Genomic DNA, 17019 nt, shown 5'->3' with positions numbered 1-17019 from the left:
TATTCGCGTTTACAAACAAGATCGTTAAATTTCGTAGCTCGTCGATCAGATCAATCTCGTCAAGCTGAATTTAATTCTTCGAATAGCAGATTGAATGCTGCCGATACACGCGTCGCGTAAAAAAGTACGCGAAATTGCAATCGTCGCTCTTCGCCCCAAAGAAGCTGGACCTGTCGCCGTAAAAGGAGGGAAGCGTATTCGGGACTTCGAGATTTGAAGGTTCGATATTTATGTTTCCTGTCGGCTATCTGTAACATTGTTGCGAGATGCGCTTTTTCGCGTGCACGAGCGCGACCATAAAAGAAACGCGCGTAAAAATTCGCCGCGTATTCCCGCTCGCGTGTCTCGCCGTAAATCGGCTCGTGAAAAAGGGGACTCCGCGGTTTAAAAAGCGAGGTCCGACGACCGCAACTCACACGACACTCCCAATTGCCTTCGAGTACAATGTACGATAAAGGATAAAACGCGAGCGAAAAACAGCGGATGCGTACCGTCAATAAATCTTACTACTTACATGCGCATGTTTATTTTTACAATCGATACACGTCCTTATAATTCGAATAATTCGCATTCGGACTCTTTTTTGAATGAGATTTTGGATTTTATTTAAATTATATTTGTGTGCAGTAAGAAAAATATTTAATTAATTTAAATTTAATATAAATATTTAAATAATTAATTAATTTGTATTTATATTTAATTCAGATTCTTCTTCCTTGAAATAAGATTTATTTATTTAAATTATATTTGTGTGGTATAAGAAAAATATTTAATTAAATTAAAATTGGATGTTAAATTAAATTCAATTAAATATAAATATTTAAATAATTAATTAATTTGTACTTATGTTTAATTAAATATAAATAAATGTTAAATTAATTTTAACATCTTAATACTAATTTAGTTTCAGTTTCATAATTGGTTCCACTTATACAAATAAAATTCATTTAATTTAATCCAGAGGGAAAAAACGAGCAAAGGGACAATTCGCGATTTTTTTTTTTTTTTTTTTGCGAAAGGGAGATTCATCGCGTCGGCGACATTGTCGCGCCGAAGAGGCAAGGAACGCGAGAGGTATGTTAGGCGCTATTGCGGCGTGGCCGACGGCGACGTACGTACGGTTTGTGTCCGGTTTTCGAGACAAAGAGTTCGTCGAACCCTGGGCCGGGGCTCGTTCGATCGGCGACGCGGCTACCGAACGTGCCGCGTGACGTGCGACGCGTGCACCCACGTGCGATCTTAGCGTGCGCTACTCGCACGTGTCGCAGACGGGAGAGAATTGCGAGGAGGTGAACGACGAGTTTTCGATCGCGATTACGAAGAGGATCGATTATACCGCGATAAACCAACGCGCATGCATTTGCAAGAAAATTATTTTATTTTAAAATTAAGAATATTATATAATAAAATTTAAGTATCTCTTGTATTCCGTTATAAAAAAAATGGAAGATTCGAAGCTAATTGAGGAGAGATACAGAGTCTTCGTAAAGAATATCGGAATAATGATACTCCTTTCAGTGTCGCTCGGAGTGGTGACGTCTGGCCACACCCGGCCACTTTCTCCGCCAAAGTCATTCCTATAAGTTACTACCCTTAATGACGCAAGCTGCCCACGCGATCTAGCGTGTGGTGTCGCGGTGCGCTTTCATTCTGGACGAGAGATAAAAACGAAAAGTAGAGCGCAAGAAATAGCAATTATACTCGCCTGTGGGCAGGTAGCGGATTATCCGATCGACCCTGACCGGATTTCGATAGTTAATTCCGAAGGCACCGCGAAATCTTTGTCCCTAAAAGTACTCGAAGTACATATTTCGCGGAAGAGATTAGATTCTCAATCAGAAACTCAACATTATCTTGTGCAATATTTGATATAAATAATGCATATCAATAAGAAATATTTAATTGGCTTTCTAATTATTGCTTATTATAATTAAAAAAATTTATGAAAATATTATTTGTACATAAAATTTATTAAAATATTATTTGTGCATAAAATTTATTAAAATATTATTTATGCATAAAATTTATTAAAATATTATTTGTGCATAAATTATATATATTTGACATAGGGAGAGATATTTTTTATTTGGAAATTTATCAGAAACAGCGTGCATTGAAAATGAACACCTCTAAATAATTTTAAACGCAGACGAAATTTTTATGGCCAGGTGCGATGTCACGTCGGCGAGAAATTTCCGACTGGAAGAAATCGTCGGGCGTTCTCTGCTTCATTCGGTCGTGCGAAATTCCTTCCTGCGTTTTAGAGGAACCCTAAAATTGCGCCGCGCCGAATCCCTGGCGTTCCTCTCTCTCTTCCAAAATAACCAGAGAAAAAGGGAGACAGAGAGAAGCGAAGCTGCTTGTAACCGGTTTCGACTAAAGCTAAATAAAGGCATGCGAGGGGAGGACACGGTCGTGTCGATAATTACGCTCTTGAAAAACTTCGCTCGCAAATTTTGATCGCGTTATCACCGTTGCTCGAAAATTTAACGCTACTCCCGTTATTGCGGCAACGCCTGCTGCTCACGAATTAAATATGTGAATATATTAACGGCTGACCAAGTGCCGCTAGTTTATAGCGTGTATAATTAGAAAACGTAATCGTATAAAAGAAATTTAAAATTCCGAGGAAGACGGCCTCGTTATATAATCTTGCAGCTGGAGAGATCATAGCCCGCGAGCAGCAACGATGTTGGAGAACGAGCGAAGAAAGGAACTGCCCCTTGGGCGCATCCTTCCTCTCTCGTAACTTAACCCTTTGATTTTCCTTCCCCCTTTCCATCTGCACAAGCCACGGAGTTCGATGGAGCGTCGATAAATCGAGGCTTCCATCGCGGATTCATTTGAATATAAATCCGACTGTCTGCGCACGCTGCAGGAGATGCTTTCCTCCGCGGGATCGGGAAAGAACGATAGAGGGACGGACGAAGGGGAGGCGAAAGGGAAAGTCCTTTTTTTCGTCCTGTTGGGCGAACCGCAAACCGACCGCGACGGTTGGTCGTGCGAGAGAAGATCCGATTTTTAGCGGTCTTATTTTTGGTGGACTCTCTCGTCGCCTTTTCGCCTCCTCGTCTCTTCCCTTCGACGATTTTAATGCCCTCGCAAAGTCTACGGGTCCGGCGATTTCTTCTCGAGTCCTGACGAAAATCCTCGTTGACGATTTCGTGCGCGCACAACCGCATCCTCATTTGAAATTCCATCGGTCCCCCCGAGGATGTACGAGATCGCAGCAGCGGGATGCATCTACCTTGCATAGGATGCAGCTGCGCCGCGTAATGATCTCGTAAAATTCCGAACCGATCGTCCGCCCTTGGAGAATTTTTCTCTTCTTCGTCGAATAATATTAAACTGAAATGAAATGACACTCGATAAAAGTTGGAAGAATATTTGCCCAATTATCGTCACTTTTTAGAGGCTGAATGACTGTTAATCGGTACTGAATTGTCAAGTAGACGCGTCGGGGAGAAAACAATCGCGCTATAGAAAAAGAAAGCGACGTGTAAAAGTCTTGGGAGGAGAATAACGATCGCAATAATTTTACCGTATTAATCTCGACCGCAATTTGTACCGTGGCCGACGCGCGGCCGCTATTTAATCCCCGAGCGTGATTTTCGCCAGAAATAAAGCAAAGCATATACCGCCGTGTGTTTCACATCCGTCGATACACGGAGAACGGCGCGCATTATTCAAGAAACTTTTCTTAGACCGGCCAAGGCCGAAAGCTCGCCGCCGGAGTCGTATCGGGGAAGTCGACGAGAGGAAGGCGTGTACCGCGCGCGCACGAAAGGGCCGGGGCTTCTTCTTACGATCATAAATATCGCGCATAAATATTGCGTATAGCGCGATCTGCTCCATAAATTCGACGCCGCCATTTGCCAACAAAAAAAAAAAAAAAAAGCGCGCCGTAATTAACCGCCACGTTGTTCCAATTTGCATTATTACCGTCCTTGGGTGCTTCTTCAAAGATCCTTAATTTATCCAAACAAACTCCGACCGAGAAGCCGATTAACCCTTTACTTTTGCGCGTCTCCATTCGATGTCGATATTGACTCGTACAATCGGTGGGACAACAAAATTGACGCGGTACCATCGGTTTTATCGAAACGGGATGTCAGAGATACGCGAGAGAGAAATACCCGCGCGCGCGCGCGAATGTAAAATCGCAAGGGGCCCCCCGCCCGCTCCCCGCGCGTCTACCTGCGCTCACGACGGACTAACGATATTTATTATACGTCGGCAATGAATTATGGGCCGTTAAGTTCGCCGTCGTGATGGGGCCCCTTCGGCCCCGTCTCGAGCGCGAGACGCGAGCATCGCCACCGCGCCCGCGCGCCCGCAGGAAAAACGCGGGACGGGGCCCCGCGCTCGTACACGTATACCTCGTGTACAGCCCGCGAAATGAAATATTTATTCCATTACGACACGCCAGTATTGTAATACGCTTGAACCGCGTTGCATTTTTGCGACCCGCCTTCCGCGGGGTTATCGCGATGCGTCTCGGCCTCGCGCTCCGTCCGAGGAGATCCTCCGTCCGCTATAATGTTGTCATTTTCTTATGCCCGCGTCGGGTGTCTTTAATTTATACGGAATTTATTTTCAAACTTTTATTATTCCTTATTATTATATTTTTTCATAAAAATAGGAAAGGTATATCGAATTTTATCGTACATTATATTTGATCCTTTGGAGTATAGCTTTCGAGTAAAGATTTGCAAAAATTCAAAAAATTGATTTCGATAATTTTAAATCGAGTCGTAAAGTGTACTCTCAAGATTTTATCTAAAAAATAAGAAGAAAAATTTAATCTAAAATATAGGGAATATATGTCATAAAAAAATATCGTAAAGGATTTCAAAGACCGCTTGTATGCATTACGTAAAGCTTGCAAAATCAAAATAAAATTATTTTCAAAGATTCAAGAAATCATGCGTAAAAAGAAAAAAAAATCTAAAAAATTTATCTAAAAAAATTATCTAAAAAATAAGAAGAAAAATTTAATCTAAAATATAGGGAATATATGTCATAAAATATCGTAAAGGATTTCAAAGACCGCTTGTATGCATTACGTAAAGCTTGCAAAATCAAAATAAAATTATTTTCAAAGATTCAAAAAATCATGCGTAAAAAGAAAAAAAAATGCACTGGTAATTGCACAATCCAGATCCTGAATCGCGATTTATCGTCGGATATCGAGGAGGAAGGCGATCGTCTTCGCCGAATCAGAAGCCGCTGTTTCAGATACCGCTTTCACGGAGAAGATCCCTCGTCGCGGCGCTTCCTCGGTTCCCTCTGCTCGTGGGAAAGCACGCTGAGGCCGTTTAACAGTCCCCGATAACGGTAACGGCACTATATAAAGTCGTGGCACTATATAAAGTTGTGGCGCTATATAAAGTTGTGGCACTCGCGGGGAGTGTCGCGGGGAATCGCGAAAAATCGCGCGTTTACATCTGTAATAACGACGAATAATAATGACGAAACGGGTTTACGCATGTGGACCATCCGAGTCCTCATAGCGATTTTCGTCGAAAAACCGGCTTTGTTCCTTCCTGCGACGGGTTCTCGTCGAATTGCGAAAGAAATAATCCGCTGGACATTAAACATAACGCGCATTTACTGTTACGACAGTTTACGGGATTTACGACGATTTGCGTTCAACTACATCGTTTCAGGTATCTGGTTACTCGCATATTTTACGAGGAATTCCCAAAATTAATGACCCTACGAGTTTCCTTTTGTTTCTGCTTGCTTCATTATTGATATTCTTTGCGTAAGTTGAGCCAAACATTAATTTATAATTAAGAGTTGGCTGGTAGTTTTGTTTCTTTAGCGATGCGGTTATTAAACATGAATGACATCCTGATGTAGGTAAAGATCGATCGATGTTCGATATTTAATAACGTATTAATTAATCTTTACGCTACACAAGATTTGCGCGATCGATCAAATATAGCCAAGAATAGCAGCCGCTGGGAAATCTACAATTTCGTGCTGTATTCGTATATAAAATACAATTCTTGCTGCCGATCTGAATAACACGTCAGCTGGCTGGCATTCTCAGATATCAGTCTATTAGTTCATGACGCAACACTTAATTAATTCATGATAAATAGAAACAAGTTAACATCGATCCCGGTGAAAACGGTGGAAGAATTCAGTCGACATCATGGAGAATCTAAGCGAAGGCGACAAAGCTGTCTTGAGCACAATCTTCGATCCGCTTCAACTTGGTCTGTCTGATTTTTCAAAAGAAGTTGGTACGTGACGATACATACACATAAACAACAATTATAACATCTACATTACAATATTCAGTATAATAAAAATTTCATAAAGTTTTGAATATAATAATAAATTTAATGTCGGCAATTCACATTCGCAATCAATTAAATATAAAAAAATATATCTAAAAATCTCTTAAAATTTCAGATATATAATAACGCTTTATAATTTTGTCACTTCGCTGCGTGATTTTCAAAATTGAAATTACTGTTCTTAATGACGGTGCAAAATCATGGTTTGTCGCACTAGTTAGTTTCGATTCGAAACCGCAAGCTCGTCGGATTGTTCGAAAAATTTGTAAGTGTTTAAAGTCCGTGGGTAACCGCACAGACTTTGTCTGGCGCAGAGGTGTGTCTCAAGTTCTCACGCGAGACATTCAGATCGTCATGAATATGTAAAAAAAACCGCGCGATGCAATAACAAGTAAATTTTCTTATTATTATACAGCTGTCAAGGTTTTATGCGCTACGCGTGTCGAGGTTGTCGCTCAACTTTTTATGAACTACGCAGCAAAAAGTATATTAATATAAAAATATTTTTGTTCTCAATATTCTCGCCGAGAAGATACGACGGATATTCTCGAGGAGAATCATCTAGAACCGCACGTGTCGGAAATCGTGAAGAAGGCGATAATCTGCGCGGAAGCGAAAAATTTCGACGAGTCGTTTCGTCTCTTTGACGAAGCTTTGAAGCAAGCACCCGCATCACCGTCAATTCTAAACGACAGAGCACAAGCGTTACGTTTGGCGAATCGAGACAAAGGTACATATTTCAAAGATATATTACGACGTAAAATAAAGTTTCATACGTATATGCATGCAAGAAAGACTAAATTCAATTATCGCATTCCGTTGTTAGAAGCTTTGAAGGACCTGCATCTGGCAGTAGACTTGAGCCAAGGCAAAGGAAGAGCGGGCATCCAGGCGCTTTGTCAACGTGGCGCTCTTTATCGGTGGCTGGAGCAGGACGATGAGGCCAAAAAAGACTTTGTACGCGCGGCCAAGGCTGGTTCGAGCTTCGCCAAATCGCAGTTGGTCGCTTTGAATCCTTATGCGGCCATGTGCAACGCGATGCTGCGCGAGATCACTTCCAAGGCCAACCGCACTTAATTTAATCCATGGGATCGCATTTCTCGAAACAATGATCGTTTAATAGATAACGCTTTATTTTATCTTTATTTCGATATAGATAAACTCACGACTGGTAGATCTATATGTATAGATCCTGATATAATGATGTAATCGCAAAGTATAATCATAATAATAACAATATTAGAATAATAACAATGATATTAGAAATTTCGCATAAAAATATAAATCCATCCATCTGTATCAAACTGGGAATATATTTCTTTGTAAAATTTGGGTTTCATTTCTGCTAAAAAGGAACTCGCGCTAAATCGACGAAGAAAACATCAAGTTCTGTGTACCCGTAAAGATTCCTTCTCTTCCAGCTAATAAATCATCATTCTCCCTGGATTCGAAATGATTTACATCAAAAGGGAGAGAAATTAGTTAACTAGGTGCGAAATTAACTATGTTAACTGTCGGTAGACATGGATCGCGTTGAGAGATTGAAGACTTGGAACAATACTCATAATTTATTCAACGGAAACTGAGAGAGATATACGCTCGATAACGCAATTACGCCTAATAATAATTCTTTCGTATTACACATATAGAATAAAATGTCTTATCACACGTTTTCTAAAGTATAGTATTTTACAATCACACCAGTTATTGGAAATTCATTTCTCAGCAAAAATCACAAGCGGTTTTTGCTCATTCGATCTTGATCGTATGTAAATGCAACAAAGTCTGGAGAATCTGCTATGATCGGTTTTTCAAATCCGTGCGTTAAATTGGAGTCTGATGGTCGGATTAACGCATAGCAAGCATTTCGATTTCGACGATGATTAATGCAAAATTATACTAGCTTTTTGTTCCAGAAAACATGAAACTATCTATTGCCCGGCCTATCCGTCTTAAACCATAACGAAATCTCGACCTGTATTAGATTTCTCACTCTCCGAGCCTTCCTCGCTGCCATCCTCTCCCTCGGCGGAATCAGACGAAACTTTCTTTTCTTCACTGGGCGAAGGTAACTCCTCGATTCGCTCATCTTCCTTAGGCGGTTCCGTCGCATTAGATATCTCTTCTCTGAAAAGATATAAATTAATAATATATGTTAGAGATACACATTTCATATATATGTCCAATTATGACTCGCGAGACTTACGAATGAAGTAATGGCGCATCCTCAGAGTCAGAATCCTTTTCCTTCTTTCTTTTCTTTTTACTACTTTTCTTATCGTTATCAGACGGACCATAATATTCGTACTGAAATATTTTCGTGTTATAAATTTATATATATTATGACAATATATAATTATATTATTTATACATTATAATATATTTATATGATTATATTACGACAATAAACTATTAACCTGATACAATGGCCAGAAGGATGCAAAGAAGCCAACATCGGCCGTCAAGTTAGGTAGTAGCCACAGATGACATCGACCTAATGTGGGAACCCACAGAAGACAAAATACAATCATTCTGATAATAGCCAATGCTAATATGAATACGAGGAATCCCGCGGCGGCGACACTAAGGTAATATACGCCATGACGGATAGTTAACGGCCACAATGGGAAGAGACAGACCCCTATCGCACCTAAGACTACCAATGTGCCGAAAAACCAATAATACACAGGAATTGGCTCGTATATCCACACATATGCATCGTTACAATCCACAAAGTACTGATCCATATGCATTTCTAATCTTACCTGCAAGCAAACATTTATTGTTCTTGATTGAAAAGAAAAGAGGAAAAGATTATACTTAAGCTATACGAGTAAACTTTCGTACTTTGGGCTTTTTCTTATGTTCTTTTCGTTCCTCGGCTTTCTCTTCGCTTTTCTCATCCTTTGCTGCAACCGCATCTTTGTTCTCCTTTGGATCTTCCTTTTCCGCAGGTTTCTTGTCATCTTTAGTCTTCTTTTTAATACCCCTCATTTTATTGAGTTCCTCCTCCGAAATCACTACTTTCTTGGCTCTATGAAAGAACTTGTGCCTCAACATCAGGTCCAAGAACTGGGAGACCTGCTCGCGATTTTCAAACACTGTGCTCCAGGGTGAATTTTCCAATAAAGCATCGATCGCGCGCGACCCAGTAAAGTACTCGACATTGTGAGCCCTATCGAACTTGGTCTTCTTCGACGGTACGTTGCTGCGTATCCACTTTGCCACCGCATACTCCTCCTTGGATGGCTTGTCTTGGGCAACCTTTGTGTCCAAACTGGCCACTTCCTGTCGCAAACAATAACATCCGTTAGATTGTCGACCCAGAAACTGGGACGGGAGGAGGTACACGTCGAATTAATTCGCGATTTTCCAGAATCTTTTCATCAGGCATTCGCACGCGCTCATCTCTACGTCATCGAAATCGACGAATCGTTCGTCGGCGCTGACACGTTTAAAGAGATCGCGCTACGTGTCCGCGTATGTCAACCGAGCGAGAAATGACGTCCGCGATCACCCGGCCCATATGTGATCCTTACATCTTTTCGCTTCCTGTTTTTCCTGCGCTCCGCCATGCCGCCGTGAATTTTGCGTCACGCTTGCGCGCACAGATCCGCTACTCACGCTGCCGGCCGCCGAAGCTGCTGCGAACTGGCCTCGAACAGGCATATGCGAACTGCGCGTCGCGCGTCTCTCCGACTCCGAGCCGCTCCGAGCGAGCACCGTTCGCGGAAACGATCCTCACGAAACGTCGCTGACGTCTGCCTCGCTCCACCTCTTCTCCTTCCCTCGCTCGAGATGTTTGCGAGATCTTTTTCAGACGCAACCTAACGTTTACTCGCGGATCGCGGACTCTGGAATGGGATGAGAAGATGAGATGAGATGGTAGTGGCGCGTCGAGAACTGGTGGCGCATCTCGAAAGCTCCTCCTCGAGTGTACGTATGTGACATCAAACGTCATTATTGCAATGGGACCTTGAGGATAATTGGCGCTGATATTGCTGACAGCTGTTTGAGTACGTGAATCATTATTTTCGCTGTTACTCACTTTTATTCACCCGCTTTATTACTTCATCCTTTTTCCTATTATACTTTATTATTTACTATTTGATATCCATACTCTACATTTGCAGCAAGTGGTATCCTATCGTGAACAATTTTTTTTTGTATATATATGTGCTCTATCAAAATTCCTAATTTATCAATTATATTCTTAAAAAATTTTTAATTAATTAATCTTATATTATTTATAATTTTTATTATTACATATATGGTACATACAGGGTGTCCCGAAACTAACGCTTGATATTTTAAAGGCAGATTCTCTGGCCAATTTAAAAACGATTTTTTCTCAGCGAAAATGTCGAGGGAGATCATTATTTTTTGCATATTCCCAATTTTTGTCATCATGTATCTTTCTAAGCCTTAAATTAAAATTCTATTAAAGTAAACTCTACCTAAAATTAACTAAAGAATGTGACTTTATTAATATTTTATTCTCATAAGCCTTAGTTTGCGAAAAACCCTTTATTTTCAATCGTTTATAACTCGAAAACTATTAGTGCCGCGACATTTTCGCTGAGGAAAAATCGTTTTTAAATTGGCCAGAGAATCTGCCTTTAAAATATCAAGCGTTAGTTTCGGGACACCCTGTATATTAATATTATTTTCATCAATCTAAATACAAGTTATTAATATTCATTAAAATTTAAGACAAGAAAAAGAGCAATGTTGACATATTTATTCCTATATTAATTTGATCAAACATTAACTTGTGCTCTAATTTTTTCACCATCAGCTCCATATTTAGCATCCAAATTGAATTCCGTTCCATTGTGGCTAAACATGGCGGAGTCAATCGCGGGGCTCGATGGACTAGTAACTTGGTGATTTTTAGCAGCTGTAGAGGCGCTTCGTGCCTCCTATGCTCGCTCTCCCATCTTACGCTTATGTAATCCTCGTCAGAGGCGGTCGCGCTTTTGTCTTGTCAGTGTGGCTGATGTCGGTGAACATCTCGTGCGTGTCCATTCCGAGTAAACAAAGCGCGTAGTAGGCGCGTGTATCTCGCCGGGTTTATGTACAACACGAACATGCGCGAGTGCGAGGAGTTTACGAGGAGTTTTCCACCGGGTCAGCCGGTCCAGGCCCCGCTGCCGCCGCCGCGAGCTCCGGGTCTGGACGCTCTGTACAGCCTCTGCAGACAGATCTATCCGGAGCAGATTAATCCCTTAACGGTCACGGCAATCGTCAAATATTGGTAAGCAAGCAACGAGGACGCCACGCGAAAAATTACGCCCCTCCCTCCTGGCCGTTAAAAAAAAAATTGTCATCTTTTTGTAAAGCGCCCCGACACTTGTAGCGACTGGTGAACTGGTGTCCCTGCCAGGTAGTCGTAAACGATCGATGACTTTGTATGTACATGTCATGCCTTGTCGAAATTTTTCTCAGTGATTACTTAATTAAATTTAATCTCTCTCACAATCTTCACTTATAAATATTATTTTTCAAAATTATTTTTAATTAATTTATTTTTATCTTGTTTTATTTAATTCCCATACATGTTATTTTTAGCTTTGTTATTATGTATGCACATCAACGTTATTTTTCTGATTGCTCGATGATATATTCATATTTGCCGCGAATTTTATTTAATCAATTTTTATCAAGTTTTAATGTTGAAATCGATATAGACAATAGTATGAGATACGCCTCTTGACAAAGTACTCGTAGAAACTCGTTTTTTCCATTCCTCCCTCGCGAGAAACGTCGATTAGATGGACTATATTTAGCCCCCTCTTTTACCGGATATCCTGTGTCAGCTGATTCGAATTTTCTATGTATTTTTCCCTTTAGGCTAGGCGGGCCTGATGCTCTCGACTACATTAGCATGTACGCAAATCCAGGATGTTCCGAGCTCGGAGTACCTCCTCATTGGCACTATGTCAGGTAAGGATCATCACGTCTGTCAAATTATAACATTTACATAATCCCAAAAAAACCATGAAATTAGTCTTAAACTCGAAAAGTTGAAGCTATTTATTGCTCTAATGTTATTCAAAGTTGAACCGTTGAGTCAACTTAAGAGATCAGGTTCCTTTATATTTTTGCAAGATCAAATATATTATTTAAAATGTTTATTAAATAAAGTTTAAGATCCGCGTGTATTCGTTTAAATTTAATTGGAATGCAAACTCTCTCTCTCTCTCTCTCTCTCTCTCTCTCTCTCTCTCTCTCTCTCTCTCTCTCTCTGTGGCAGATCTGATATATGAACTACGCAAGCGATATATTTCTCTCGGACATTTTATTGGAATCTGTGTACCGAATGACGAATGACCTTCCGCCAAAGAGTGCCGACTCTTTTTTTTCTCTCTCTGCACCGGGACGACCCTTGCTTCTTCAGTTTCAAACAGCTGTCCCAATACTGCTCCGCGTTTCTCTCTCTCTCTCTCCCTCTCTCTGAAAGAGGAAGCGAGAGAGAGAAAGAGGGATGAGGGACAGAGCTTGTAGGACGCAGGAGGAACAAAGTCGTTTAAAGCACGGGGAGTCGGAAATAGAAGCGCCGGACTTTCCCTTTTTCGTCTGCGCCGTCTAATTATACATCGCCATTGACCGAATGTCTACGTACTTTTTGCGGGATACAGCTGAGAGTCGCCCTTGCTTTTTCTCCCTCGTGCCACCCGTATTACTTCTGAAATCATCGCTATCTAACTTAACGTAATTTTTTTCTCTCTTTGAATGAAATTCAGAGATTATATTTTACACGACTTCTCTCTCTTTGAACATAGGCTATTTACTTTTTTATCGTTCTCGCATCTCATGTTCTTTTTTGTATTTAAATACAGCTTAGGATTGTCCGATCTACACGGCGATGGTCGGTTACATCCCAAACGTGGTCCAGGTCGTCCCAGCGGATTTGGATTCGAGTTAACTTTCCGGCTCGTCCGCGAAAGGGGCGAGATGACGCCGCCCACATGGCCGGCGAATGTGATGCAGCAATTGGCCAAATATGTTTTCAATTCCGGGAACACGCTGATGCCGGGTGACCACGTTTCTTGGCACGCTCCGTTGGACGGCGGAAACGGTCGTATCACTCAGATCTTGATGGGACAGGACTCACAACTACCAACGATTTCGACACCCCACGGTGACGTACGTACAAAAAGCCTGAATTAGCATACTCATAAGTAGGGCGATTTTCAGTTTCTCTAGAATAGAAACATTGCATATCCGAGAAGCAAAATTCGATTATCGTTAAGTTGCATGGATTGAATAATGTTTTAGAAATTAAAGATAAGATTCTCTTATTGTTATAGGTTTCATTTGTTCAAATAGTCGGCGTCACTTCTGAGGAATTGCAGGCGGCTCAACATTGGAACGGCCCAGGTGTCGTCAATTTGTTAAAAAGCGCCCGGGATTGCGGTCCATGGTTACTCACGAATATGAGAAGATTACATTCCGCTATGGAGGATGATCCTTCCATAGCGGAGAAGATACAGTGCGGCATCGAGAGAGACGGATCAAACACGAGCGGTGTGTCCGCTAAATGTTGGTGAGTTTAACAACGACTGATAGGATTGGGAAACAGTTTGAGAATTTCGATTTTAATTTATTGGAATTAAAAGTTGTGTATTTATGCAGGTGGGTACAAATAACAAACGACAAAAGCGCAGAGAGATATAGAGAGAGAAGAAACGATTCCGATGACGACGAGGAGGAGGACGTGAAACCGATCGTAAAAACGGAAAGGCTTTCGCCATGCGAGCAGCAAGACGCCAACGTCTCCAACGAGAATTGTATTAGAGTTCTGTCCGGATTACACCTAACGTTCAACCTCGAAGCCGGCTCGTTACTGCCGTTAGCGATAAAGTTAGTCATGACAGAATAGAGTTCGCCTCGACGGCAACGTTCGATGAATAATGCAATAATTTTCGTTACAGAGGCCGTGTGATGCACGGGAGGCACTTTACGTTCAAATCCATACTTTCTCACACGGCTATCACGATAGTCGCGCCATCAGTCACAGGTACCTTCGTGTCCAAGGACAGACCGTACGTTGTTCAAGGTCCATGGCTGCAAGTGCTTCTCTCAGAAGAGCTATCCGAAAGGATGGCCGAAGAATTTCAAATTTTAAACACACCTGATAAGGTAATAACAAGCAAAATTGCATATGATGACATGTGGCGTATCCTGATCCGGAAAATAGGCGTACCTTGATCCCAAAATAGCTCCTGACTCTAATTTGATGCCAATATTTATCGATATATATCTTATTACAGATTCAATTGCCAAAGACGTTTTCTTGGCCGGAACATAATTTAGTTATCACCATCATCAACGATTAAAGCTGTGCGTCAGTGCGATTTATACATCACCTTTCATATCGTTTCATACATATTTAAGTTAAAGACAACGCAATAAAAGTATTGTCGAACGCAATCTTGTTGCAGATCGAATCTTCTATTTATAACGGCGATATTTTCCATGACTAGCTAGCATAAGATCTTGTAATTTATATGCCTTTTTTATATGTTTAAGAAAATCGATTATTGTTCATCAATGTGTAAAAGCAGAGATTTGCGCGCGTGCAAGATATAATTTTTATAGTATAGAATTTTTGTATTTTTCTACATAAGTGTCAACATCTCTCTTTTACAAGTTGATGCTTACATACATGTAAAAAAATTTTTACAACACTTGTCAAGTTGTTTAAATTTGATAATATTACATTATTTCACTACAGAAACAACATGTAATAAGTGTTGTAAAATTTTTTTGCACGCACATATTTATAATAATGTATATATAATAAAATATAAATTATGTGCTATATTTGACAGCAAAGTTATATTTGATACACATGTCTTACACGTTGTTACGGACAATAAATGTTTATGTAAATACTTCGTAAAAATACCTCAAAACATACTTGAGAAAAATCTTAATTATCTTCTTTTACTGATCGATCGTCTGTTATTTCGTTGCCTTATCCTTCTACCTGTCTTTCTTTCAGGAGGCCATCCATCCTGCCCGTGACTCCTTATCGGCGGGTTATTGTTATTGCTAATCTGCGTCACGCTTTGTCCAAACACGTTGAACAACTTCGTGTGGGGATTCTGAAATGTCGATGACATTGAAATCAGTCTTATATGTCAACGTTCGAGTCACGAGACGTTAAGTACGAAGAGTCATCATCTCAATATATGAAATCATCGCGGTTTAAATCTCTTGATGTTTGAAGTAACCGAGTGCACAAGTGTTATTTTACATACGATAGAATGGCCATAGCGACACAATTATTCTATCTATATTCTGGTGATCTTCACGACGAATTATTTTCACCATTAGGTGAGTTTTGCATTTATATATAGTTTAACTAATCAACAAGAACGTTGAAAACGTTTGCGACATTAAACAATTAAAAATTTTAATCAAACATGACTCTCGTCGGATCAAAAACCAGATAAAGACGCAGACATGCGATTATGTGGATTTCAGAATGTTTTAATTCACATAAATATCAAGAAGGAATATTTTACGAAATAGTTTACCTGGTTTTTGTACCGCAATCTTCCACGTCACGTGACAATATTCCTCGCGAGATACGCGCACGAATGGCTTAAAGATCCTGTGCTTCGTCGTACCTGACGATTCTAAAAAGTAGTATTATATTTGCCAAATGTCGTACAAAAATAATGGAATGATCTGTCAAAACCGGATACCTGAAGATTCTGTTTGCATTTAGAAAATACATAGGATTGTTATATATATATTGATTCCAATTGTTGAATAAAATACCTATTTTCGAGAATGATTATCTCGAATGATAGTTTTTTTTACACTTTTATAAAATTCAAGGCCGATAAGCACAATTGTTTACTAATTCGTGAGCGACGGTTATCGGCGACTTCTATCTATATTATTGACAGTAATAGTTATCGCGCGATACATGTGCTGTATACCCGCTTTAGAAGATCCGTAAACATCTTGACGGCTCCGATACATAAGACGACGATGATGCAGGCAGAGGCAAAGTCCTCGACATCGTTGCGACTGATGCTGCTAATGATGTTAACGATCCCACGGAAAACATTGGCAAATGTCTGCATCGCGTCGATGCATAAATCCCTCAGAAAGCAGATTACCTGAAAAATCTGATTTCTTGCCAACAGTTGTTCTTTGCGAAATTTTTTTCGAAAAGTTTATATCTCATTCATTTCATAATCATATTCGAAGTGAGTGGAAAAATGCGTTTTTAATTTTGATTACAAGTTTCTTTAGTTAATTTTAATTTTAACTAGATAATTCGAAGACTATCCTCCCCTCCGAGGATCTTATTTATTTATTTATTAAAATATTATTGTACACTTTAAATGTAAGCAAAATCCGTCACCTGAAATGTTATATTTATTATCACGAGTATTAGCTCAATTAGCCTCGCCAAGCAGTCAAGTACGATGATCAGGATTTGTTCGACGGTTTCCCAGAGCCAACAGAAGACTCGCCAGAAGGAACTCACAAATTGATCGGAGGCACTGGTTATCCAATTTTTCATGGTCGATCCTTATAGTTAAAATTTACACCTTGTCGTAAAAATTTTGCGAACCGAATGTAAAGCATGTCGATTATCCAAAATTGAAGAAAAGAATCGATTAATTTCGACAAACGAAAAACGACAAAGATTTTCGTTACCTGAAATTGCCCATGTATT

The 17019-nt window shown here is 40.2% G+C and overlaps 4 protein-coding genes across 7 annotated transcripts; 2 read left to right on the top strand and 2 right to left on the bottom strand.

Moving 5' to 3' along the window:
• The first annotated feature begins 5406 nt into the window (after positions 1–5406).
• LOC145975762 (tetratricopeptide repeat protein 36-like) lies at positions 5407–8333 on the top strand. 2 transcript variants are annotated; one of them, XM_083106453.1, is made up of 3 exons: positions 5407–5669; positions 6111–6254; positions 6844–8333. In XM_083106453.1, exons 2-3 carry the CDS (start codon positions 6164–6166, stop codon positions 7386–7388), a joined length of 636 nt encoding a protein of 211 aa, XP_082962579.1. In that variant the 5' UTR covers positions 5407–5669; positions 6111–6163; the 3' UTR covers positions 7389–8333. The 2 variants fall into 2 exon arrangements, with proteins under 2 accessions (XP_082962579.1, XP_082962580.1); XM_083106454.1 differs by having other exon boundaries at positions 5423–6254; positions 6844–7041; positions 7138–8333.
• Trp1 (translocation protein 1) lies at positions 7436–10216 on the bottom strand. The gene is made up of 5 exons (XM_083106451.1): positions 9851–10216; positions 9159–9599; positions 8729–9076; positions 8518–8618; positions 7436–8438 (listed from the first exon to the last, which is right to left on the bottom strand). The coding sequence occupies exons 1-5, from the start codon at positions 9884–9886 to the stop codon at positions 8264–8266; spliced, it is 1101 nt and encodes a 366-aa protein (XP_082962577.1). The 5' UTR covers positions 9887–10216; the 3' UTR covers positions 7436–8263.
• Positions 9843–15217, top strand: Su(fu) (suppressor of fused). 2 transcript variants are annotated; one of them, XM_083106449.1, is made up of 8 exons: positions 9843–10327; positions 11110–11568; positions 12165–12257; positions 13154–13460; positions 13625–13860; positions 13950–14177; positions 14249–14456; positions 14588–15214. In XM_083106449.1, the coding sequence occupies exons 2-8, from the start codon at positions 11387–11389 to the stop codon at positions 14651–14653; spliced, it is 1320 nt and encodes a 439-aa protein (XP_082962575.1). In that variant the 5' UTR covers positions 9843–10327; positions 11110–11386; the 3' UTR covers positions 14654–15214. The 2 variants fall into 2 exon arrangements, with proteins under 2 accessions (XP_082962575.1, XP_082962576.1); XM_083106450.1 differs by lacking the exons at positions 9843–10327; positions 11110–11568; positions 12165–12257 and adding an exon at positions 12590–13025 and having other exon boundaries at positions 14588–15217.
• Positions 15133–16963, bottom strand: LOC145975764 (uncharacterized). Of its 2 annotated transcripts, XM_083106456.1 has the most exons (4): positions 16702–16963; positions 16271–16453; positions 15860–15961; positions 15338–15424 (listed from the first exon to the last, which is right to left on the bottom strand). In XM_083106456.1, exons 1-3 carry the CDS (start codon positions 16861–16863, stop codon positions 15887–15889), a joined length of 420 nt encoding a protein of 139 aa, XP_082962582.1. In that variant the 5' UTR covers positions 16864–16963; the 3' UTR covers positions 15338–15424; positions 15860–15886. The 2 variants fall into 2 exon arrangements, with proteins under 2 accessions (XP_082962581.1, XP_082962582.1); XM_083106455.1 differs by lacking the exon at positions 15860–15961 and having other exon boundaries at positions 15133–15424.
• Positions 16964–17019: the final 56 nt, after the last annotated feature.

Source organism: Camponotus vicinus, unplaced genomic scaffold (genome assembly GCF_025532165.1).
Source record: "Camponotus vicinus isolate PSW18456_S1 unplaced genomic scaffold, iyCamVici1.0 SCAF_8, whole genome shotgun sequence".
Taxonomy (NCBI): Eukaryota; Metazoa; Arthropoda; class Insecta; order Hymenoptera; family Formicidae; genus Camponotus; species Camponotus vicinus.
The sequence above is the reverse complement of the archived record's forward strand: the minus strand, read 5'-3'. Positions and strand labels throughout refer to the sequence as shown.